The following is a 26,613-nucleotide window of genomic DNA, read 5'->3' as shown; positions in this document are numbered from 1 at the left end:
ACAGATGAGGTCTCGTCAAGTTGCCCTGGCGGGTCTCGAACTTGCGGGCTCAGGCAATCCACTCACCTCGGCCTCCCAAAGTGCTGGGATTACAGGCTGAGCCACCGAGCCCGGCCCATGCTGCCTTATAATAACCAAGTATTGGGACAGGCATGGTGACTCAAGCCTGTAATCCCAGCACTTTGGGAGACCAAGGTGAGAGGATTACCTGAGCCCAGGGGTTCGAGACCAGCCTGGGCAACTTGGCGAGACTGCATCTCTACAATAAATCAAAAAATTAGCCGGGTGTGGTAGCGTGTGTCTAGTTCTGGCTACTTGGAAGGCCAAGGCAAAAGGATCGCCTGAGTTCAGCAGGTCAACGATGGGGTGACCGTGAAGCATGCCACTGCACTCTAGCCTGGGTGACAGAGTGAGATGCTGACTCAAAAAAAAAAGAATAAGAAAAATAGCTTCTTATTTACCTTCACTTATTCATTCTTTGATGCTCTTCCTTTATGTATATCGATCCAAGTTTCTAATTTTTTATCATTCTCCTTCTCTCTGAAGAAGTTATTTTATTTTATTTTTTTTGAGTTGGAGTCTCATTCTGTCGCCCACACTGGAGTGCAGTGGCCGCTCCCGGCCACCGCAGCCTCGATCTGCTGGGCTCCGGTGATCTTTCTGCCTCAGCCTTCCGAGTAGCCGGAATTACAGGTACGCGCTACCATGCCCGGCTAATTTTTTAAAAATTTATTGTAGAGATGAGGTCTCGCCTGCCCAGGCCGATCTCGAACCCGTGGGCTTAGGCAATCCATTCACCTCAGCCTCCCAAAGGCGCGGGATTACAGGCTGAGCCACCGAGCCTGACTTGAAGAAGTTATTTTAACATCTCTTGCAGGGCACGTCTACTGACAACAAATGCCCTCAATTTTTGTTTCTCTGAGAAAATCTTTATTTCTCCTTCATTTTGGAAGGGTAGTTTCACAGCGTACAGAATCCTAGATTGGTGGTCTCAACACTTGAAATATTTCACTTCACTCTTCTTGTTTGCATGGCTTCTGAGGAGAAGCAGGATGTCATTCTTGTCTTTGTTCCTCTGAAGTTAAAGTGTCTTTCCCTCTGAATTTTTTCAAGATTTTTTTTTTCTCTTTGATTTTTCAAAGTTTGCATATGAGATGCATGGATGTTGTTTTGTTTGTTTTGAATTTATCCTGCTTAGTGTTTGCTGGGCTTTCTTGATCTGTGGTTTGGTATCTGACATTAATTTGGAGAAATTCTTAGTCATTATTGCTTCAAATATTGCTTCTGTTCCTTCTTCTCTTTTTTTCTCCTGATATTCCTATTAAACACATATCACATGTTTTGTAGTTGTTCCACAGTTCTTGGATTTTGTTTTGTCTTTTCTCAGTCTTTTTTCTTTTTGCTTTTCAGTTTTGAAAGTTTTTATTGACATCATATCCTCAGATTTAGAGATTCTTTCCTCAGCCATGTCTCAAACTCTTGGCTCAAGCAATCCTTCTGCCTCGGCCTCCCAAAGTGCTAGGACCAGAGCCATGAACCACTGTGCCCGGCCAGCATTCTGTTGCAGTATTTCTGTACGGTTCTTTAAAAATAAAATGTGGTCTCTATCAGTTTTTTTTTAATTTTCTTAGAACCTCTGTCACTCTGCTTACATTACTCATAAATTCTTCCATATTGCCTATCTTTTTCCATTAAAATACCTACCATATTAAGCATAGTTTTTAAAAATTCCTGTTCTGGTAATTTCCACATTCCTGCCATATCACACTCTGGGTCTAATGCTTATTCAGTTTCTTCAAACCGTCGTTGCCTTTTAGTGTGCCTTGCAATATCTGATAGACAGACATGATATACTGGGTAAAAGGAACTGCAATAAATTGTCCTTTCATGAAGATAAGGTGTGGGGGCCGGAAAGCATTCTGAAACCCTGTGGTTAGTTCTTGGTCTTTTGGTGAACTGTCCCTGGACTGCCTGTGAACTTCAGTGTTTCTCAGTTTCTCCTACTTAGGTGGGACTGAATGGGGGCTAGAGTTGTATATTCCCCTTCTGCTACATGGAAGGCTAGAAGGGTCTGGAATTGGATATTCCCTTCCCCAGGTACGTTAGGCTCCGATACAACTGGCAGCTTGGACATGTGGTAATATAGTTTCTCCTAAGGCAATGCTTGTTAAGGAAACAGAATCCTCTGGCATATTTCAGAATGGTTCCTTTTCCCTCCCCCTGCTGGAAGCACAAGGGGATGTTTCTCTGATATTCGCTATGTGGACCTGGTAGAGTTTTTGGAGGAAACCTCACAAAAGTGTGGAGGTCCCCCCATGACTGGGACCCCAAAGTTTCTATCTCTCATTTCATCAAGGTTTTCCTACCCCCAATCAGGTAAATTATGATTCTCTGTATTTGCCTGTCTGCCTCTCCAATTTTAGGAGCAATGGTTTGCTCCGTGACCTCACTTTTCTGACATATCTAAGAAGAGTTCTTGATTTTTCAGTTTGTCCAGCTTTTTACTTGTTATTAGAACTAAGACTTCCAACCTCCTTACATATTAGAATGGAAACCGAGAATCCTTTGTGTGTTTTCCAACCTTGCTGGCCTTCAACCCATTTCAGTGGCAATGAGACAATTCTCATAGGATAGCTGGGCAGACTTCAAATGATCTTCATTCATAGAATGCCTGTTATTTGACCATCGTCTTGCTAGTATGTAACTGACTTCTTTTAAAGTATATTGCAGAGCGGGAAAATATATGTATTTAAGTATTTGAGTTCACTGAGATTTTTCTGTGTATCTATATGGTATGAAAATAATTTGTTAGCCAGGCTCGGTGGCTCAGCCTGTAATCCCGCGCCTTTGGGAGGCTGAGGTGAGTGGATTGCCTGAGCCCACAGGTTCGAGACCCGCCTGGGCAGCGAGACCTCATCTCTACAATAAATCAAAAAATCAGCCGGGCATGATAGCACATGCCTGTAATTCCAGCTACTTGGAAGGCTGAGGCGGAAGCATCACCGGAGCCCAGCAGGTCGAGGCTGCGGTGACCGGGAGCAGCCACTGCACTCCAGTCTGGGCGACAGAGTGAGACTTCACTCAAAAAAAAAAAAAGAAAGAAAGAAAATTATTTGTAGATCTAAAAAGTTGAAGTTGTACATTAACATTAATAGGATACTTGGAGCCAAGTTCTCAACAAAATATCCTTAAATAGCTTTTATATTTGTGAAGAAAGTGTATTTCAAGGGCAAATCTAAAAAATTTGGTAAAGCAAGATAATGACAAATCTTATTTCTAGAAAAGATCATTGTCTCAGGACAACCCAGAGTTCTGAAGAGTGGCAAGAAATTGGTGTCTCCTGAGGATGGAGGGTTGGTTACTAGGAGGGGGAAGAGGTCCCTATGACAAGCTTCAGTGGGATTCATTCACTTACTTTTATTTAACAACTATTTATTGTGTGCTCACTGGTACCAGACTCCATGCGGTGCTGGAGTATGGTAGTCCCAGACACAGAAAAGTCCTGCTCTCAAAACAGGAAGACTGAAAGTACCAGTTTCCCTGGGAACTATAGATGTTATAGTCCCTGGACCAAACTAAGTTCTCCCATGGATACTGCTTACTGTCACTACCACCCTACCCACACCACCCCCAACACCTGCCCTGTAGTGTAACAACTGGAATGATTATTCTGGTTCCAAGGAAAGGGATACCGTCAGGTCTACAAGCAGTAGTTAGAAGATTAAAATGCTCCCATAACGATGTCAGCACCCACACAGGCAAGCAAGGAGACTTAACTCTTATCCTAAGACATAGTCACCTACAGAGTAGTCATCTTGTTTTCAGACTATAGTACTTTATAAAAATATTCTCAGATGTGACTGAGGTAGGAGGATCACTTGAGCCCAGGTGTTTGAGACCAGCCTGGGCAACATAGTGAGACCCTGACTCATTTCTCTTAAAAATAAGTAGTTGCAGTCCCACCCTGTCGCCCAGGTTGGAGTGCAGGTGCATGCTCATGGCCACCTCAGCCTCAACCTGCTGGGCTCAGGCAATCCTTTTGCCTCAGCCTTCCAAGGAGCTGGAACTACAGGCATGTGCCACTACTCTTGGCTAATTTTTTTGGTTTATTGTAGAGACGAGGTCTCGCCATGTTGCCCAGGCTGGTCTCAAACCTATGGACTCAGGCAGTCCTCTCGCCTCTACATCCCTGGGATTACAGGCATGAGCCACCATGCCCAGCTAGTAATTTTTAAAATCCTCAAATGTTTGCCAGTTTTTATTCTTTGATATTATACTATTCCACTTGTGTTTTCTTTTAATCTTTTGTATTATGAAATAGAACACATTTAGAAAATGCATAAAACATAAATGTATAGTTAACAAATACTTATAAAGCAAATACTCATGTAACCACCACTTAGCTCAGGAAAGAGAATGTCACCCTCAGATCTGTCTCCCAGTCCCAGCCCCTCACCTGACTTTTATGGTGACCTCTTTCTTGTTTCTCTTTATAGTTTTACTACTTATATATGCATGGGTTTTGTTTCATTTGTTTGTTTAATAGCCAAGAATCATTTCAGGTCATGTTTTATAAATAAGGTAGGAGATCAAGCTGGCTAATGCCTTTTTTAATTAAAAAAAAAAAAATGGACCAGTGGCCCATGCCTGTAATTCTAGCACTTAGGGAGGCCAAAGTGAAAGGATTGCTTGAGCCCAGGATTTCAAGACCAGCCTGGGCCACTTAGTAACACCTCGTCACTATCAAAAACATAAAAATTAGCTGAGTGTGGTGGCATGCACCTGTAGTCCCAGCTACTCAGGAAGCTGAGACAGAAGTTCACTTGAGCCCAGGAAGGTAGAGACTGCACTGAGCCAGGATCATGCCACTGCAAGCCTGGTGACAGGGTGAGACCCTGTCTGTCTCAAAAAAAAAGGAAGAAAAAGAAAAGATACATACTCTAAAGTCATAAGGAAAACTTTCTTCTGTTTCATTTGAACCAGGCATATTGAAAGAAATTCCAAAAAACATGTGTGCTGGTGATCTCATTCTTTTAGCACCCCGCCTAATAGTAAACACCTTTGTTGGTGTTGTTGTTGTTGTCATCGTTGTGTTGTTGTTTAGAAACAGGATCTTGCTCTATCATCCAGGCTAGAGTGCAGTGGCACGGTTATGCCTCACTGCAGCCTCGAACTCCTGGGATCAAGCAATCCTCCTACCTCAGCCTCCTACCTCCTGCTCCCTACACTCAGCTAAATTTTTCTTTTTTAAAATTTTGTAGAGACAGGGTCTCATTGTGTTGCCCAGGCTGGTCTTGAACTCCTGGCCTTAAGCAATCCTCCTGCCTTAGCCTCCCAAAGTGCAATAATTACAGGTGTGAGCCACCACACCCAGGCTAGCCTTGCCCTGTTAAGCCATATTTTCCTGATTTTTATCTGGTTTGTTTTTTCTACCAGGTGGACCTTTGTGTTCACCTCCTGGACACATTTACAGGGCCTGCACTTGCTATGTGCCCCAACCTGTCCACAACACAGGTGTCCTCCATGTGGAAAGTCTGCCTGTACTGCAGTGGAAGAGCATGGGGTTACCTTCTAGGGGACATGTTGTGAAAACTGGAAGATTTTGACCCTGACCTTTCTGTTGTGGTTTTCTTCCTAAGGATTCATTGCCTGCCTACTAGAAGAGTACAGATTTACCTTTCCCTGCTAGTGGAAGAATGAGTAATATGACCATTTCTAATTCTTTTTTTTTTTTAATTGGTCTCACTCTGTCGCCCAGACTGGAGTGCAGTGGCCGCTCACGGCCACCGCAGCCTCGACCTGCTGGGCTCAGGCAGTCCTTCCACTCAGCCTTCCAAGTAGCCAGAACTACAGGAGTGCACTACCACGCCCGGCTAGTTTTTGATTTATTGTAGAGACAAGGTCTCGCCAAGTTGCCCAGGTGGGTCTGGAACTTGTGGGCTCAGGCAGTCCACTCGCTTTGGCCTCCCAAAGTGCTGAGATTACAGGCTGAGCCATCGAGCCTGGCCAACTTGTTAGTTCTTAAACATCATCTAGTTCATCTTCCTTATTTATAGAAAAGAAACACAGAGCAATTTAAACATTGGATTAATTTTTCAAATTATATTTTGCTCAGACTAATATTAAATTGAATTTACATCTCCCAATTACACGCCACTGATGTTTACACAACACAAGCTTAGATACATACCAGATGGCAGGGATGAAATATACTTTACATCGTCTACATAGCAAAACAATGAGTGTTGACAATAGATTGAGGTTGGCCCTTGATCCATGACCAGGTACTTGGAGTCTGTGCAGACCCCACGTATGAGCTAATAGGATCAGAATCCTAGCAGGCGGAATATAAAATTACCAGGGACAGAAACTGAATTCCCAGCCACAGGCTTTGCATCTGAACACCAGATCCACAGTAGTCCCAGGAGCAAGAGAGTCACCCAATAGCAACTCAGCATCCCTACTGAATGGCCTCAATAAAAGCCAGAGTTCCTCCAGACTTTTAAAGAATGTACTTTGCACTTCCCCTAATGTGATAAGAAAATACTGTTTTAAAACTTTTGCTTTGTAATCTAACCAGAAGGTAATACCATGTAGGCATTAAGCAGCTTGGTTGGTGTTTTAAGTAAACTATTAAAGCTTTTAGAAATGAAATTAATGTTTTCACCTTGGTAATATGTTTCACAGGCTCAGAAAAAAAGTTTGAATCAGAGCTCCCCCATTTCTGCTCCCAAGACCACAGATGGCCTGAGGCAAGCACAGATCCCTGGGCTCTTGAGCACCGCACTGCCAGGTCAGGAGCGTTTGTAGTAAGCTCTCCCCAGTCTGTCCCTGTCCTCCCAACACACAGAGGACACGCTGCTCGCCTCTCCCATTCTGCATGAAATCTTTCTGACTTAATCTCATCTCCACTCTGATTATTCCTTTTTTCTGTATTCTTTCCTCCTAAATAATATACTATGTTGCATCAACTCTAAGATACCAAATTATAGAATTTATCATTTTGTATACTTCTAAGAAAGAAAAAATCACTTCTAACTATACGAATGACCCATTAAGTGAAAAAGATGTACTTCTTAGAAACAATGAAATCTGGTATCGTGTGGCACATGTGACTTAGTATCCTCATGTTGCTTTCTCTGTGTATATTTAGAATCCCTATCTCCAGACTGAAAACACAGTGGGCTGCGTCTTCCATTTCTTCTACGACTTTGAATACGAGCACTGCTCAATTAGTACTAAGGAAGACAAAAGCTTGACTATTCCTAGTCAGTCCCCTCTTAGGGCCTCCCTTTCCTTAAATTGTATTTTGGGGTTCTGTAGTACTGACAGATTACTTTTTCTTGGGTATAAATAATTTGAAACTATAGCAATTGCGGTTGCTATTTATCAGTATTTATTTGTTACTGAAATAGGTTTTATAACCTCTTCCTTATTTATTTATAGATAAATAAGTAAATGTAGATAAATGTAGTGCTTCACTCTCCTCGCAGCAAGCATACGTGATAAACAGATCCCTTTCAGAATATTTAGTCATCTGTATACATTGGGAATTCGATGATGAACCTGACTTTCTGTTTCTTTTGAACATTGTCATATGTATTAATTCTAATAGGACAGGATTCTGGAAGCAAAGTTATGTCAGCATCCTTAGGAACCGCACAGCCACAGCAGGAAAAAGCAGTTGGATCATCTCCTGGCCATCCTACTGTGCAGGTAGAAAACTATTTGCATAGCTTCTTTTTTTTTTCTTTTTATTCCACCCAGACTGGAATATAGGCACAATCATAGCTAACTACAGTCTCAAACTCCTGGGCTCAAGCAGTCCTCCTGCCTCAGCCTCCTGAGTAGCTGGGACTACAGGTGCGCACCACCGATTCTAGCTAATGTTAAAATTTTTTGTAGAGACAAGGTCTTACTATGTTGCCAGGCTGATCTCGAACTCTTGGGCTCAAGTGTTCCTCCCATCTCAGACTCCTAAAGGTGTGAACCACTGTTCCTGGCCCAGCTTCTTCTTAATATTTAGCATAATTGAATAAAAATGTAGTCATACCATCTGCTCTGTGGTTACTGTCTAGTATTGTGTATATAATCAGCCCAGTCCCCTGTGTGCCCACAACAATGTGGTCACTGAAGACTTTCCTGGTGGACCAGGCCTTGTTACATTTATGTTTCTGGGATAATGTGTTTCTTCTATTTCTGACATGTCTATTCTATTTCTGTCATTTCCTTATGGGTTAATAATATACCAGCAGCCAGTACATACTAGGCACTCAAAAAATGCAGTTTACTATTGAATGGTGTCAGTGTCATTCATTATATCAAGGTAGATCTGGCCAGGCACAATGACTTATGCCTGTAATCCCAGCACCTTGGGAGGCAGAGGGAGAGGATTGCCTGAGTCTAGGAGTTCAAGACCAGCCTGAGCAACTTGGCAAGATCTCGTTTCTACAATAAATTAAAAAAAAAAAAAAAATTAACTGGGCATGGTGGCATGCATCTATAGTTCCAGCTACTTGGAAGGCTGAGGTGGAAGGATCGCCTGAGCCCAGCAGGTCGAACCTGCAGGGGCCATGAGCATGCCAGTGCACTCTAGCCTAGGTGACAGAGTGAGACTCCGACTGAAAAAAGAAAAAAAAAACCAAAGTAGATCTGTTCTTAGTTTGCTGAGAGATTTTTTTTTTTTTTCTGTACTAGCAGCCAGGAGTATATGAAGTAGGCAGTCCCTATATGCTCTTTTGACCTAACTTTTTTTTTTTTTTTTTGAGTCAGTCTCACTCTGTCACCCAGGCTGGAGTGCAGTGACACGTTCATGGCCACTGCAGCCTTGACCTGCTAAGCTCCGGCGATCCTTCCACCTCAGCCTTCCAAGTAGCCAGAACAACAGGCATATACTACCATGCCCGGCTAATTTTTGATTTATTGTGGAGACCAGGGTCTTGCCAAGTTGCCCAGGTGGATCTCAAACCCGTGGGCTCAGGCAATCCACTCACCTCGGCCTCCCAAAGTGCTGGGATTATAAGTTGAGCCACCGAGCCCAGACTTTTTTTTTTGGAGTCTCACTCTTGTCACCCAGGCTGGAGTGCAGTGGCACGCTCATGGCTACTGTAGCCTCAACCTCCTGGGCTCAGGTGATTCTTCTGCCTCAGCCTTCCAAGTAGCTGTAACTACAGATGCATGCCACCATGTCTGGCTAGTTTTTGTGATTTATGGTAGAGATGAAGTCTCACCAAGTTGCCCAGGCTGTCTTGAACCCCTGGGCTCAGTCAATCCTCTCACCTCGGGCTCCCAAAGTACTGGGATTATAGACTGAGTTGCCGTGCCTGGCCGGCTTTTTTTTTTTAAAGTCAAATTAATTTTTTTAGTTTTTGTATTGATACATAATTATATATTTTCAGGGTACATATGATAATTTTAACTTTGGCTTGTAAACCTCAAAAGATTTCAAACCACTAGTCTAAAAAGGAGGAGAAATGTTTTGCTTTCTGCTTACTAAGACCTTAGTTTCTTCTCCATCAAACTTACCAATTAATACTTGAAACTTGTTATAGTTTGGGTCTGCCTCGAGTACACAGTAAAGATCTGTTCAGTTCTCAAGTTCTAACATAAGGCATATGTGTTTCCTTAAAATGATGCAAGAAATGCTCTTTTGGATCACACACCTGGACTGAATGTAACAGGAGCTTAAGAGGTTGTGCTCCCATGTTTACCATTGAGAAGATGGACCATCTACTGAGTTTTCAGATGTGGAGTTGGTACCTACAAATACATTTCATCAAAAATTGAATGATGGCTCACACCTGTAATCCCAGCACTTTGGGAGGCAGAGACAAGAGGATTGCCTGAGCCCAGGGGTTCGAGACCAGCCTGGGAAACTTGACAAGACGTCATCTCGATAATAAATCAAAAAATTAGCTGGGCATGGTGGCGCACATCTGTAGTTCCAGCTACTTGGAAGGCTGAGGCAGAAGGATCGCCTGAGGCCAGCAGGTCGAGGCTATGGTAGCCAAGAGCATGCCACTGCACTCCAGCCTGGATGACAGAGTGAGACTCTAATTCAGAAAAAAAATAATGGAATGATGCATTTCGAGAGGGAGTTAAAGATCCAGGCTTTAAAGTACAAACTGAGTCCTTTTAAGGAACTGACAGTACAACTGTCTGTAATCTGAACACAGTGCAGCTTTTCTTTGCTACATGGACTCTATGGACTTGTTTATCCTTTAGCAGGACATATTCTACAATCTTAGAATATGTTCTGCTATTTTTCTTTTTCTTTTTTTTTTTTTTTGAGTCTGTGTCTCTGTGTGTCGCCCAGGCTGGAGTTCAGTGGCACAGTCACAGCTCACTACAGCCTCAAACTCCTGGGCTCAGGCAATCCTCCACCTCAGTTCCTGAGTAGCTGGAACTACAGGCACGTACTACTGTGCCTTGATAATTTTTTAATTTTTTTGTAGCGATGGGGGTCTCACTATGTTACTCAGGCTGGTCTTGAACTCCAGGGCACAAGCAGTCTTCCCACCTCAACCTCTCAAAGTGCTGGGATTACAGGCGTGATCCACTGCACCCAGCCAGAATATGTTCTTGATAGATAGTTGAAAACATTTGAGCTGGGCGTGGTAGCTCATCCCTGTAATCCCAGCACTTTGGGAGGCAGAGGCAATAGTATTGCCTGATCCCATGGGTTCCAGACCAGCGATTAAAAAAAAAAGAAAGAAAGAAAGAAAGAAATATAGTGACCTTTATGTGTAAATGTATTCTTTTTTCTACAAAAGGGATAATATGAGGTGTGTTTTTTCTCTAGGTGGACAGTCATTCGGGAGGACAAAAAAGGCCTGCTGCAAAACAACTAACTAAAGGAGCCTTGTGAGTTACCTTGGGCAATGGCAGATCAATTTTGAACATTTGTCTAGATCCCTGACCTCCAATAAGTATGCCACAGAAGTCATGTTGTAATAATAATTTTAAAATGCACTTTGAAAATCTTTTTCTATCGTTGATTTTCACTGGGATCTATGAATATATCCAGTGTAATTTAAGCCTACCATTTGCTCTCTTCTTTTTATTTTTTATTTTTCAAATTATTTATTTTGGCCGGGCTCAGTGGCTCAGCCTGTAATCCCAGCACTTTGGGATTGGCTGAGGTGAGTGGATTGCCTGAGCCAGCGGGTTCAAGACCCGCCTGGACAACTTGGCAAGACCTCATCTCTACAATAAATCAAAAATTAGCCGGGTGTGGTAGCGCACGCCTGTAGTTCCAGCTACTCGGAAGGCCGAGGCGGAAGGATCGCCGGAGCCCAGCAGGTCGAGGCTGCATTGGCTGGGAGTGGCCACTGCACTCCAGTCTGGGTGACAGAGTGAGACTCCAAAAAAAATTATTTATTTTAAAGATGTGGAGTACAATTCAGGGTTAGGTATATAAATGTTCTTAATGAAAATAGTTCTTAGCCGGGCTCGGTGGCTCAGCCTGTAATCCCGTGCCTTTGGGAGGCTGAGGTGAGTGGATTGCCTGAGCCCGCGAGTTCGAGACCCGCCTGGGCAACTTGGCGAGACCTCATCTCTACAATAAATCAAAAATGAGCCGGGCGTGCTAGCGCGCACCTGTAGTTCCAGCTACTCGGAAGGCTGAGGCGGAAGGATCGCCGGAGCCCAGCAGGTCGAGGCTGCGGTGGCTGGGAGCAGCCACTGTACTCCAGTCTGGGCGACAGAGTGAGACACCAACTCAAAAAAAAAAAAAAAGAAAAGAAAAGAAAAAGAAAATAGTTCTTTGTCTTTTCAGAGACAAAGAGTCTCTGAGAAGAAAAATGCTTTGGTAAACTCCTGTGTTTAGAACAGAAAAGTAAGCATGAGCTTAGCTGGCCATGATCAGGCATTGCCGAGGCCTGTGGGGTGCCGACTCATGAGTGGTTGGTGGCAGCACTGCTTTTGATGGCAGCATCCTAACTTGAGTCCCCTGTGGAGATGATTAGACTAAACTATAAACCCGCTGTGTATACAAAACGCAAAACTGAAGAAAACACAAAACCACTGTACTGTGAATAATAACGTTCCTTATTTTCTTTGTATTCAAATAAACATTCTAACTAGATTTGATTTCCATGACTCCACATTGACATTGGCCATTTCTCTTTTAAAGCATTCTCCAGCAGTTACAGAGGGATCAAGCCCACACTGTGACACCTGACAAAAGTCAGTTTCGATCACTAAGTGATGCGGTACAGAGACTGCTCTCCTACCATGTGTGCCAGGGTTCCATGCCCACCGAAGAAGACTTAAGGAAAGGTAAGGAGGCTGTAACCCTAGAGCGCCACTCTGATACCAAGTACCTGTCCATGGCCACCCACAAAAGAGCAAGAGCCACATCACCCCTAGAGGATAGTCAGGTTATTGTTTTTAATCACAGACCAAACTTGTTCCCTGCTTATTCAATTTCCTAGTCCACGTGTAAGATTGCGACTTATTCTTCTCAATATTTTGTGAAGAGAAGTCAGACTGGGGGTGCACACCTGTAGTCCCAACTACTCAAGGATGAGGTGGGAGGATCGCTTGAGGCCTGTGAGTTTCCAGGCTACAGTGAGCTATGATTGCGCCTGTGAATAGCCACTGCACTCTAGCCTGGGCAACATAAGGAGACCTCATATCTTAAGTAAAAGAAATTATGAATTATGAAGGAGATGCTCGAATGTCAGAGTATTTTATTGACAAACTGAGGGCCAGGGACTCCAAAGCTTTGTTTGAACAGTGGGCTGCAGATGGGATGGCTCTGCACTAGATGCTCTGCATAGCAGTTTGGCATAGTCCTTACCTTTAGGCAGAATTCATACCCTGAATTATTCCTACTAGTTTTATGGATTAGGTAGCTATTTTAGCCCCCAAAAGCATTCCGTGAGGCTCTAGAGTAGGTCCAGTGAGTTGGCCACATGTCAAGAAACTGGCAAACAAGGTTAGGGATCAGGGCCCCTCCTCCCAACCCGGAGCTCAGCCCGTCCTGACGTCTGGGCCTGCTGCCTCTCCCAGTTGTGCGTCTCTGTTCTGCCCCCCCCCCCCCCCCGAAGCCCTGATTCCATCAGTGCCTTCTACTGCTTTAATCCCTTCCTCAGCCACGGCTAGTCTTGCTCCTCCTGGCTGGATCTCTGATCTCAGGTCACGTGGTTTCTGTCAGTCCACGGTGAGCACCCCGGGATGGGAATAGGGTCAAGATCCAGCATTAAACAGGGGTGTTCTGAAAAGAGTGGATCAGAAAATGTGAGATCTTTGGAGACCAGCAGGCAAAGAACAGAGCCATAGGACCATGACCTGCAAGAACTAGCTTGTGTCTTTGCATCATACCGATCTGCCCTGCCCAGATAATTGGACTTCATTGTTTCAGCCATTTTAGTTTCCATACTATTAGGCTTAGGTCATCTAAACTAGCAGATAATTACCTATTCATTGATATTTATGGCTAGTCTGTTACATAATTTTATTTTTAAGGTATTATGCTTTTGGTTTCTTAACTGAAGTTAAAATAGGTGAATTTTAAAATGAGCCAGGCACAGTGGCTCATGCTTGTAATCCCAGGACTTTGGGAGGCAGAAGCAAGAGGACTGCCTGAGCTCAGGGGTAAATCAAAAAAAGAACCAGGTGTGGTGGCATGCACCTGTAATTCCAGCTACTCAGGAGGCTGAGGTGGAAGGATCACCTGAGCCCAGAAGGTTGAGGCTGCTGTAGCCATAATCATGTGACTGTACTCTAGCCTGGGCAACAGAGGGAGACTCTGACCCCTCCCCCCCAAAAAAAAGAGTTTCTAAGACCAGTGGACAGAGAGGGAAAACAGTGCAGAAGGATAATTCTTAACTAAGGAAAAACTAGTCTAAGAGAAGAAAATTGCCACAGGTAGGCCATGTTTGAATGATGGAAGAGTAATGCATTTCAGTCTTAAGAAATAAAAGACCTAGTTGGTGATTACTATTCCCTCACTATTTCTCTCTCTTTTTTTAAAGTGGACAATGAATTTGAAACGGTTGCCACTCAGCTCCTAAAAAGGACCCAAGCTATGCTTAACAAATACAGATTCCTGCTCCTCGAAGATGCCTTGGTAAACATCGCGCTACCAATATTTATTTTATAAAACTCCACAGGTAACAGCCACTAAATCAGAAAAAGTTCAAAGAATTACATTTTCAAACATAGTTTAGGCCAGACGCTGTGGCTCACGCCTATAATCCCAGCTCTTTGGGAGGCAGAGGCGAGAGCATTACTTGAGCCCAGGGGTTCCAGACCAGCCTGGACAACTTGGTGAGACCTCGTCTCTACAATAAATTAAAAAATTAGCCAGGCAAGGTGGCTCACGCCTATAGTTACAGCTGCTTGGAGGGCTGAGGCAAAAGGATCACCTGAGCCCAGCATGTTGAGGCTGTGGTGGCCATGAGTGTGCCACTGCACTCCAACCTGGGCGACAGAGTGAGATTCCAACTCAAAAAAAAAAAAATAGTTTAAAAGACAGATATTTAAGACTATAGAAAAACTTACACTTAGCTACTAACTACAAAAACAGCAGCTAACATTTGCTATGCTTTACTCGGTGGGTCAGTACTATTATTTTCTTGTTTAACAAATGAGGACGGTAGTGGGAAACTGCGGGGGCAGGGGCACACCTCATCAACAGGGGTACCTACATAATGAACATTTGTATACCTAACCCGAATTTTTTAAATAAAAATAAAAAACCTATGGGCTCATCGTTAATAAAAAAGAAAAAAGAAACTCAAGTAACTCATCCAAGATCATATAACAGAGCTAGGACACAGACCAGGATCAACTGACTCCGGTCTACACTCTGACACTGTCCACTGCCTTTCACCAACCCTGAGATGTGAGTGAAGGACTGCAGGCACATCTGAACAGGCTAGCTGATGGTAAATGCTATAATTAGTTTTGTTTTTAATTGAGAGATCATTAAAATACCATAAAATTCACATTTAATTTTAAAGTATACTGGCCAGATGTAGTGGCTAATGCCTATAATCCCAGCACTTTGGGAGGCCAAGGCGAGAATATCACTTGAGGCCAGCCTGGGCAGCATAGCAAGACCTCGTATCTAAAAAATTAGCCAGGTAAGGTGGCACATGCCTGTATTCCCAGCCCCAGCTGCCTGGGAAGCTGAGGTGGAAGGATCACCTAAGCCCAGGAGGTCAAGGCTATGTGAGCTGTGATCGTGCCACTGCATTCCAGCCTGAGCAACAGATTGAGGCTCTGACTCAAAAAAAGAAAAGAAATTGTTTTAAATGTACAACTTGATGATTTTTAGTATTATACACAAGGTTGTGCAACCATCATCACCCCAAATAGAAACTAAAATTAGTTTTGAAGTCTAGTCAATTAGAGAAAGGAGTAAGATATCTCAGGAAATGATGGCAACACCAAACCTATTTTGACATTTTAGAAGCAAAGACTTTAACCTATAAATTTATCTCTTATGACTTCTTTTCAATTTAAGATAAATTTTGAAAATGTACCTTGAGAGATTGGTTGAACTACATTTTACAAATATACAATATAGGGTAAATATGTATGTGTGTGTCTGTATTTACTTAAGTATATATTTAATTAGTTAAAATTATACCACTTAAGTATATATTTAATTAATTAAAATTATACCACCAAAGTCTGAAATAGTTGTTCTCTTATTGACAACCATTTCCCTTTTTTTTTGAGTCAGAGTCTCACTCTGTCACCCAGGCTGAAGGGCAGTGGAGCACTATCATGGCCACCGCAGACTCAACCTGCTGGGCTCAGGTAATCCTTCTGCCTCAGCCTTCCAAGGCGCTGGAACCACAGGCATGCACCATCATGCCCAGCTAATTTTTCTTGATTTATTGTAGAGATGAGGTCTTCCCAAGTTGCCCAGATTGGTCTCGAACCTGTGGACTCAAACAGTCCTTTTACCATGGCTTCCCAAAGTGCTGGGATTACAGGCATGAGCCACTGCACCCGGCCAACAACCATTTCTGAAACAAAACTCTGAGACACCAAAAAGACCAGCTCTTTGGACACTTATTTGGTCAAATTATCTTATGTCTGCTGTGAATTTTCGTATTACATAAGACGGAATATATAATTAAAAGTTGTATTCTGTTAACAGCAAAAGCCATAATAAAAACACAATTAAGCCAGGCACAGTGGCTCACACCTATAATCCCAACACTTTGGGAGGCCTAGGTGAGAGGATTGCCTGAGGCCACGGGTTCAAGACCAGCCTGGGCAACTCGGCGAGATCTCGTCTCTACAATAAATCCACAAAAATTAGCCAGGCATGGTGGCACATGCCTGTGGTTCCAGCTACTTGAAAGGCTGAGGCAGAAGAATCCTGAGCCTAGCAGGTCGTAGCTGTGAGCATGTCACTGCACTCCAAGCTGAGCAACAGTGAAACTGACTAAAAAAAAAAAAACCCACAATTAAGCCATAGCAGAATATGAAGTAAAAGGTCATCCTACTGAAAAGATTTCTAAGATACATTTTTTTAATTTTTTTTTTGAGTTGGAGTCTCACTCTGTCGCCCAGACTGGAGTGCAGTGGCCGCTCCCGGCCACCGCAGCCTCGACCTGCTGGGCTCCGGCGATCCTTCTGCCTCAGCCTTCCTAGTAGCCGGAATTACAGGCATGTGCTACCACGCCCGGCTGATTTTTGATTTATTGTAGCAATGAGGTCTCACTGCCCAGGCGGGTCTCGAACCCGCGGGCTCAGGCAATCCACTCACCTCAGCCTCCCAAAGGCGCGGGATTACAGGCTGAGCCACCGAGCCCGGCTCTAAGATACATTATTAAGTGGGGGGAAAGAAAGGTACATAACAGTATATGTAGTCGCTACCATTTGTGTACAAAAAATAAAGAAGTAGGCCAGGCATGGTGGCTCATGCCTGTAATCCCAGCACTTCGGGAGACCAAGGCAGGTGGATTGCTTGAGCCTAAGAGTTCAAGACCAGCCTGGGCAACAGAGTGAGACTTCGTCTCTACAAAAAATAAAAATAAAAAAATAAGCCGGGCTCGGTGGCTCAGCCTGTAATCCCATGCCTTTGGGAGGCTGAGGTGAGTGGATTGCCTGAGCCCGCGGGTTTGAGACTCGTCTGGGCAGGCAAGACCTCATCTCTACAATAAAAATCAAAAAAATTAGCCAGGTGTGGTAGCGTGCGGCTGTAATTCTGGCTACTCGGAAGGCTGAGGCGGAAGGATTGCTGCTGCCCAGCAGGTCGAGGCTGTGGTGGCCGGGAGCGGCCACTGCACTCTAGTTTGGGTGACAGAGTGAGACTCCAACTCAAAAAAATAAATAAATATATAAATAAAATTTAAAAATAAGCCAGGCATAGTGGCACGTACCTATAGTCCCAGCTACCCTGATGCTGAGGTGGAAGGATCACCTGAGTCCAGGAGGTTGAGGCTGCTGTGAGCCATGATTGTCGTGATCATGTCACTGCACTCCAGCCTATACAACAGATTGAGACCCAACTCAAAAGAAAAAAAAAAGAAGAAATATATAAATGCTTATGGGTACCTAAAATACTTCTGGAAGAGTATTTAAATCTGCCAAGCAGGCAGATGCCTCCAGGGAGAGACACCGGGTGGTGGTGGGTGCACAGGGCGCAAAGATAGGGAACCTTTTCACATGTCCTCTAGTACCTTTTAGATTTTGTGCCAGTATATAAATTACTTTTTCAAAAAAGAATACAATTAAAAAATGCATCCTTGCAGGTGTGGCTGCTCACACCTATAATCCCAGCATTTGGGAGGCCAAGGTTGAGAGAATTACCTGAGCCCAGGGGTTTGAGACCAACCTTGACAACTTAGCGAGACCTTGCCTCTACAATAAATTAAAAAATTAGCTGGGTATGGTAACACATGCCCATTGTTCCAGCTACTTGGAAGGCTGAGGCAGAAGGATTGCCTGAGCCCAGCAAGTTGCAGTTGCGGTGGCCATGATTGTGCAGCTGCACTCCAGCCTGGGTGACAGAGTGAGGCTCAAAAAAAAAAAAAGAAAAGTGTATCCTATGTGACTAGGATAAATAGGACATGACTAAAACCTGTACACCAAATTCTCTGATTGCTTCGGTTGTTCCAAGCTGCATTTAATAAAAGGCGTCTGAAATGACTGGCCTCTCTTTTTCAGCGGATCAATCCCTCTGCTGAGATGGTGATGATCGACAGAATGTTCAACCAGGAGGAAAGAGCTTCTCTGTCTCGGGACAAGCGCCTGGCACTTGTAGACCCTGGTAAGAAACAACGGAGTGAAAGGAAAGTAGGGGAGGGTTACTGATTCAGGGACTGTACGGCCTTTGGGAATTTGTCTGAACTGACCTTTGGCTATGAAACCTGAAGGCTGAACATGAATTCTGGGGGGAAAAAGTCCAGAGTATAGGAATACTCTAAGAGCATCTCTAGTCTATAAAATCCAAACTGGAATTTTTTTCATTCAGTTAAGTAATTCTTTTTCCCTGTTTTAAAATTAAATTTTCCAATCTTTCTTGTAGTTTTTGAGAGCTAAGTTAAGCCAGAAGGCTTCCCAGAGCAATTAAACCTCAGCGGATTAGTGTCTTGGTATGTGGCAAGTCACAGTTAGGGGGAAACATCAGTAAGACGTGGTCTCTGATCCCAAGCCAGTAAATTGTAATGATCACTGAAGTACTTTGATCTCATCTACTTTCCTGCCAATTACATGCATTTTAGATTTAACCCATATTCTGCCTTTAAAAAACAAGTTCTCACTGGGTGCAGTAGCTCACGCCTGTAATCCCAGCACTTTGAAAGGCCAAGGTGAGAGGATTGCCTGAGCCCAGGCGTTTGAGACCAGCCTGGGCAACTTGGTGAGACCTCACTTCTACAATAAATCAAGAAAAGTTAGTCAGGCATGATCACGTGCACCTATAGTTCCAGCTGCTTGAAAGGCTGAGGTGGAAGGATCACCTGAGCCCAGCAGGTAGAAGCCACAGTGGCTGGGAGCATGCCACTGCACTCCAGTCTGGGCAACAGAGTGAGACTCCAATTCAAAAAATAATATTATATTATTATAATTATATTATATTATTATAATATATAATTATATTATTATAATTATATTATAAATATGTATTTTTCAAGTCGAGGTCTCACTCTGTTGCCCAGGCTGGAGTGCAGTGGCATGATCACAACAATCACAGCTCATAGCAGCCTTGACCTCCTGGGCTCAAGCAATTCTTCCACCTCAGCATCCCAAATATCTGGGACTACAGGCATGTGCCACTATGCCTGGCTAATTTTTTCTTTAAGTTATTGTGGAGACAAGGGCTCACCAAGTTGCCCAGACTGTTCCTGAACCCCTGGGCTCAGACAATTCTCTTGTCGCCACCTCCCACAGTGCTAGGATTATAGATATAAGCTACTGCACCTGGCCATTAATATATTTTTAATATATTAACTTGATAATTTAGCTAATTCATTCCCCTGCTATTAGACTATTATTTTCCTGTGGCTTTATTTCAGTTCCCTTGTCTTTTCTTTCTTTTTCTTTTTTTTTTTTTGAGTTGAGGGTCTCACTCTATCACTCAGGCTGGAGGGCAGTGGCACACTGATGGCTCACTGCAGCTTTGACCTCCTGGGCTCAGGTGATCCTTCCATCTCAGCCTCTCAAGTAGCTGGGACTACCGGTGCACATGCACCACACACGGCTAATGTTTTCATATTTTTATAGAAATGAAGTCTTACTATGTTGCCCGGGCTGGTTTCAAATTCCCAGGCTCAAGCAATCCTCCCACCTCAGTCTCCCAAAGTGCTGGGATTATAGTCATAAGCCACCATACCAAGATTCCTTGTCTTTTCTAATACTTAAATATTAAGGTTCTGCCTTCCGTTTGATGTGGCTCCAGAAGTTTACAAGTAGAAGATATGATCCTTACACTCAGTCTAAAGGGAGAGTCTGAAAGAAATGCTATGTATTTAGCGGGATCTTCAAATCTCTCCACGAAGGAAGAGAACAATGTGGGATCTATTTCTGCTCCCTTGTCTTAGAGCCTGAAATCTCCTACTACCTTTTGTGAATTGGCTTGTGGATAAGCCCTCCTACTTTGTTACAGCTCCTTTGGACAGGGGTGCCTTATGGGCAGGGACCATGCTTCCTTCTCCTCTGTATAGTGCCTGCAACCAATGTTTGTTGGATTGAGTCATCTTTTTAGATGTCAAGTTATATTTCCTAGACCTCACATTTTGGGATTTGGTGAACAAATTCATGTTCACGACATTTATTTTGCCATCCTCCAGCCTTTAAGGCTGCTGTAGTTCAGTGCTCACTCACAGACATGGTTCCTCCATACCCCATGGTCCTTCTAATCAGATACCATTTTGCATGCATGTTAACCATTCCTTTTATGGTCTTGGCAAAGCAATGCTCGCTTTCTCACATATGTCTCAAGGCATTGAAGTGTCATCACCAAAAGACAAGTAGCTCTGTCTATGTCTCCTCCCCACAAAGCCCCATTCCAGAGCCCTGTACTCTAAGGAAGAAACCAGTTTGACAACAGCACCTGATTTCTAGTTTCAGACTAGTTCAAGGCAGTTGTTAACAGAAAACTAACTTCAAATAACGCTTAGAGATCAGGATTCCATTGGGTTTTCCCATTTGTAATCAAGCAGCTACCTTGGAAAAAAGCTTAAGCTTCCTGTCTGGAAGCTCAGGCTCCCACCTTGGCTACTGTGCCCTCTCATTATCACGCTTCTGCATGTTCCTGTGTGTGAAACAAAGGACTAGGTGGGCTGGGCTGGGTGGGCTTTGTCCTCAGCACCTGAGCCACTGAGGGCCTGTTGTATACTCTCCTTCCTTTCTTGTTCACTCACTGATGTCCTTTCTCTTTCCATTTCCAGAGGGTTTTCAGGCTGATTTCTGTTGTTCCTTCAAACTTGATAAAGCTGCTCACGAGACACAGTTTGGCAGGAGTGACCAGCATGGCAGTAAAACAGCCACCTCTCTCCATTTGACGGCCAAGGCCCAAAGCAGAGACCGAGCCAAACCAGGCGGGACAGAACAAACGAATCATGACCAATTTCATCCAGTGCCTAATCACATCGTGGTCTCTGCAGAAGGAAACATTTCTAAAAAAACGGAATGCCTCGGCAGAGCACTGAAATTTGACAAAGTGGGCTTAGTTCAATACCGGAGCGCGTCTGAAGAGAAAGTCAGCCAGAGAGACCCTATGAAGACCAGCGAGTGCTCTCCCGGCTCTGAAGGGCCCCGGAAAATCTCGTCCGGAATGGATCATGGTACTGAGAGCAAACTCTCAAGTATCCTAGTAGATTCGCACTTGGAGATGACATGTAACAATTCCTTCCAGGACAAAACTCTGAGGAATTCTCCAAAGAACGAAGTTTTACATACAGACATCATGAAAGGGTCAGGCGAGCCCCAGCAAGATCTCCAGCTCACGAAGAGTTTAGAGACCACATTTAAGAACATCTTGGAACTCAAAAAGGCTGGGCGGCAACTCCAGAGTGACCCCGCGGTTAGCGGCTCTGTGGAGTTAGATTTCCCCAACTTTTCTCCACTGGCTTCGCAGGAAAATTGCCTGGAAAAATTCATCCCGGACCACAGTGAAGGCGTTGTAGAAACCGACTCCATTTTAGAAGCAGCTGTAAATAGTATCCTAGAGTGTTAATAGCAGCAGTCCTCCCCCACCCCACCCCAAGACCCCACCCTGGACAAGTTACTTTCTTTCCTGGCAAAAGCAAATGGAAACGGTCTCCTGTCTCCAGCCTGCTTGATCTTTCATCACAGGTTCTTCTTTCTAATCTCAATCCTGTTCTTTGTTTAAGAGCAATACTTGTCGTGGTTACAGGGAGATCCTTTAGTAAAATTAATCCTTGTTAGAAAGCACTCTGATAGGCCCACACATTTCAAGTGTTATGAAAGTGCTTATAGTCATTTTGTTTGTTTATTTGTTTTCTTTTTAACACTGTAACTCAATGAGACCACAGTATACTAGGCCCTGGGTGAAATTTTGACAATCATAAGTCATTTGAAAAGAAGAAACTTATTAAAGAAAATCAAATAGGACTGATAGAAGCTACTTGTTAAAGAATATCCCACTGCATCTCCAAATTTAGTTTTTATGGGTTTTTTGTTGTTGTTGTTCATTATTTAGGAGGTTTGGGTTTTTTGTTGAGGGGAAGACTACATGCTTTTTCCCCTTTCAGCCATCTCTGAGCAGTAAGTTGCTACCTGCCCTGCTAGGGACCCCACAGCCCTGGTATAAAAGCCAGTGCACATAAGCAGGGCATTTGCAGGGCTTCCCTGTTGATCGTTCAAGTGCTTTTTTGATGCTCCTAGAGCAAAACCTCCTGTTTTTCAGCATATCCATGTTGAATTTCATCTAGGGTATGTTCTGTTCTTAGTTGCAAGAGCATGACTTGAAATAATGTCACCAGACTAAATAAAGGAAAATGGAAACCAGTTAAGAGGCACAGTGTACAGGGGAGGCCGGGATAGAGCCATGAGGATTATAATATGTATATATGTAAAAGCATATATATGTTAACTATTGAGAAAAAAAAAGAGTTTTGCATTTTATAATTGGATGTAGTCAACATATGATGTATGTTTTTGTTTGTTGCTGGTTGTGTTTTGTTTAACCTCTCTTTGCACCCTCTCCCACAACAAATAGCCAAGTGTCAAAAGCACTTTCATGTGAAAGCTACATTGTGATTTTTCAGTTTAAACCTTAAGGGGACTTTGGCCTTGTTTATGCTTCTTGTTGTCTGAGAACAGCAGTCACCCCTGGCAGCAATCATTACCAAAACACAGACAAACCAAAGGTAACCAGCCAGCCCACCACTGAAAGGAAAGCTCTGAGACACGGGAGTCCCCCTTGAGAGCCAAAGGATATGCCCCATCATGGTTTGTTTGGCCTGTGTTCATATTATACATGAACATGACGTATTGCTTTATTTATTTATATTTCTTTTCAGGGAGCGTTCCCCATTTTCCTTTCTTGTGTAATACCTGCCCCAGGTCATCCCATCTCTGTTGTTATTTTTATTTTCAATGTCATTGTAACCATCACTTATCTTCTATCATTGGGAATGCTACATAATAGCATTTTATATGTACTCATCTCTCACACACATGTGCGTGTGCACACATGTGCATGTATCTGAGCTGCTCAGATCCAGAGGTCATTTTGGTTACAGTGTGCGCAAATCCACTCTCCCTCTCATACACGCACTCTCTCATTTAATCTGTTTATCTCCCTGGCCTTAGAGGTGCACCCACTGGTCTCCATGCTAACCTGTTGCCAGGATCTGCTTCTGGCTATCCCCAGCATGGGGACGACTGCCATCATCATGTTGGGCATTTCTTTTCCAGATTGGCCTGTGATGGAAAGGAAGGCTTCTGATTATCAGAAAACGCAGCAACAGAAAACCTATACCCTCCCTGATCCTCTGTCCTACCACATAAAGAAACCTGTGAGACAGCCAGTCTTTATACCTTCACCCCAATCCCATGCCCCGGCCAATAGAAATTGGAAAATCTGGGCCATTTTGGGGTTACCATTTTTTCCTTATTTGTGCCAATGTCCAAGTTACAGATATCCCCTTTTTCCTGTATTGTAACATATTAGAAAAATAAGTTGGTATTGCCAGTTGGAACTTTCTGTTTGGGCAGCCCTGGGGTAACACCCTGCCCTGAACCCCATGACTTCTTAGGCTCTTCTTCTCTTAGGGCTCATGTTTTGCTAATTCCTAGCAAAACTTAAAGATGATCCCTCCTGATCAAATGATTCTCATTGTGGAACTTGATACCTGGAAGCCTTCACGTGGGCTGCTAATGAGTTACATTAATTACTGTAAATCAGTGGAATACTCAAGAGACAATATAAGTTTCATGTACATTTGTCACCTCTTTCTTCTCTGTCTTGCCCTGCTGCTCCACTCCTCGCCTTTCTACGTACCATCTTCAAGGGTTTTAAAGCCCTAACACTTGTCTAGCAAATGGAGAGCCTGATTTACCAAAATGAAACTTGTAAATTTTTGTGTCCTTGTATGTAAATTTACTTTTTATGGAGGAAGGATTCTAGATAATGACAAATGAAGATTACAAAATGTATTTTACTTCTGTGATTAGGTTACACGCACATGGGTCATAACTCGCATGTCGAGCCCCCTCTGGCGAAGGGTAAGAGAGCTCAGCCTCGGATGGCCAACATTCAGTTGTTCAGGTTTATCAGTCAAAGTTAAGTTTTAGAACTATTTGTACACAGTAACAAAAATCATTTTCTTTCTTTTTTCTGTTATTGTTGTGGAAAAGTGTGAATTTGTTATTAAGCATTTGATTTTCTGTGTCCTTAAGTACTGCCTAAAGATAAAGCAAAATTTTAAACTGGCAATTACGAAAAAGAAATATTTTAGCTCTGAAGAATTTAGTAGACTGTTAGATTAGGGAGGCCTTACAGACTGACTTGACTTAAAGAGGACGCGTCACTCGCTGTCAGTGTGGTGTGGGCTTTATTTGCTTAAATACCTTCATTTGTATAGTATGTCTCACTTGAAATTGCTTTGTATACATTTTGTAAAAATATTTATAAAATGTTTTGTAAAAAAAAAAAAAAGTATAACAAATTGCAGTTTATTTTGTTATGTTGGATAAATACTGTTAAAAGAAACCAGTCAGTAACTATATTGTTAATCCATGGTTAGGAAATGTTTAGTTGGAGATTACAAAATGAAACAACCATTGCAATACAGCCAAAGATTTGGGAAAATGTGCAACTGTGATTGTCTTGATTTTGCAAATAGGAATGGCTACTTTTCCCAGAAAAAAAGAGGGTAAGTGTTCAGTGGAAATTTTATTTGGATATATTTACTTTTACCAAAAAGTAGCCTTGAGGGGATAGGATTTCAATTGATCAGTCTTTCCATACAGTTACAAACAAAACAAAGTTGGTCAGTGAGGAAGTTTGATTGTGTCTACCACTGGCCTCCATCCCTACTCGGTCACATGGATCCTTAGCTAAGAAAGGAAAAATGGGAGTCATTTGAAAAGCTAGATGGCTGAGCCCCACTCTGCAAGAAATTTTCTTCAATTGTTTGTTTTGTTTCTTCAAGCACAAGAAGAAAACTAAGGAACAGGTAAAGAAAGCTGTTTTACATAAGACTTATTCCAGAATTGACATGTTTCTCATTGGATTCATATATTTGAGCAAATTTTGTATTGAGAAATACTTCTGTTACTTTATCTGTAAAATCAGCCCCATGAGGCCCATCTGAGTTCCTGCCCTCACAAGTGTGACTCTACCCAAATTTGTCAGGGAAACTTCCAGAGGTGAAATGTATTTCTGGGGGCAGTTTTTTCTTTGGGCTAGACTTTATACTTGTACTTCTTTATGGTTTAATTGCTTCCCCCTATCCTATAGCAGTAGGAAATCAAGACTCGGCAGTAATCAGTATATGAATAGGAAATCATTCTCATACAACTAACAGACGCTAGAATAATTACATCAGTGGGTCATCCCTTGATGTCATTACAATGAGGCCCTGATGTCAAGCTTCTCTTCTTAAGGATCAATGAGTCCAGTATGACATTCTTGCCCTTCTTCAGGCCATTTGCAATAGACATGCCCCTGGAATGAAGAGTTAGAAGGAAGGGTCATCTGGCTGCTAGATCAGGAGCAGGGTCTTTGTATTTACAGGGGCATGCGGAAGAGGAAAGACCAGGCATCTTCCCTTAGGATGGGTAAAGCCCTCAGCCCTGTGCATAGGAAGCCACATTCCAGGAAAGGGGCCCTAGCGCTCCCTGAGGCAGAGAAAGTAGCAGAGTGGATTGTTGGGGGAAAAGGGAAGGGAAAAGAAAGAAACCACCACGGTTTTCAGTAGGGCACTGAAACAGCTTTACTCAGGCAGGACTCTAGCTGTGCTGTCCTCCAGGGTCTTGCTCTGCTTGCAACCTTGTGTGTGCTAAGACAGAATTAGGAGCTCTTGGGTTCCCAACTGAAGATGGAGATCATTAACCACCAAACATTGCTTGAGCAGTGGACAGTGTGACAGGCACTATCCTAGACACTGGGCTATGAGAATAACGCAGGCATGATTTCCCCTCTCAAGAAGCTCACAGTCTAGAAGGGGAACAAGCACATTTTAAATGCGTTACACTTGGGAACTGACTGGAGTTCAGTAAAGGAAAAAATGGGGTGCTACATTTCTTCTGGAGTGCCACTATAAATTGCACAGAGAGCTGCAATTCACATTCCCATGTCCTGGTTCTTAGTATAGTTTCATGATTTATGTTTGAGAAAGAAGTATGATACTGTCTACGGACTGAAGATAAAGGATTTTTGTAATTAAAATGTTAAATATGTGGAAAGTCTGGTTCAGTACACAAAAACGATAGGAGCACATTCTTAGTATAAAGTAGATTCTGTAATATAAACAACCTATCTACATTGATACTTTCTGTAAGAAACCCTAATCGGCTGGGTGCACTGGTTCATGTCTGTAATCCCAGCACTTTGGGAGGTGGAGGCAAGAGGATTGCCTGAGCTCAGGAGTTTGAGACCAGGTTGAGCAACATGGTAAGACCTCGTCTCTAAAATAAATTTAAAAATCAGCCAGACATGGTGGTACATGC

The 26,613-nt window shown here is 43.1% G+C and overlaps 1 protein-coding gene across 2 annotated transcripts in view; it reads left to right on the top strand.

The window, feature by feature from the left end:
- The window catches only part of BICRAL (BRD4 interacting chromatin remodeling complex associated protein like), a 45,057-nt gene extending 20,304 nt beyond the window's left edge, over positions 1-24,753 (top strand). For both annotated transcript variants that reach the window (XM_021716613.1, XM_021716614.1), the window contains 7 exons: positions 6,688-6,793; positions 7,616-7,716; positions 10,802-10,863; positions 12,134-12,279; positions 13,980-14,074; positions 18,139-18,241; positions 20,862-24,753. In XM_021716613.1, the coding sequence (XP_021572288.1) occupies positions 6,688-6,793; positions 7,616-7,716; positions 10,802-10,863; positions 12,134-12,279; positions 13,980-14,074; positions 18,139-18,241; positions 20,862-21,649 (1,401 nt within the window). In that variant the 3' untranslated portion in view covers positions 21,650-24,753. The remainder of the gene's footprint in view (positions 1-6,687; positions 6,794-7,615; positions 7,717-10,801; positions 10,864-12,133; positions 12,280-13,979; positions 14,075-18,138; positions 18,242-20,861) is intronic.
- The last annotated feature ends 1,860 nt before the right edge of the window (positions 24,754-26,613 follow it).

The sequence above is a fragment of the Carlito syrichta genome, unplaced genomic scaffold (assembly GCF_000164805.1).
Source record: "Carlito syrichta isolate Samal-C Ts95f unplaced genomic scaffold, Tarsius_syrichta-2.0.1 Scaffold308847, whole genome shotgun sequence".
In the NCBI taxonomy this organism is placed as follows: Eukaryota; Metazoa; Chordata; class Mammalia; order Primates; family Tarsiidae; genus Carlito; species Carlito syrichta.
Note: the sequence above shows the minus strand (reverse complement) of the source record. Positions and strands in the feature narration are given on the sequence as shown.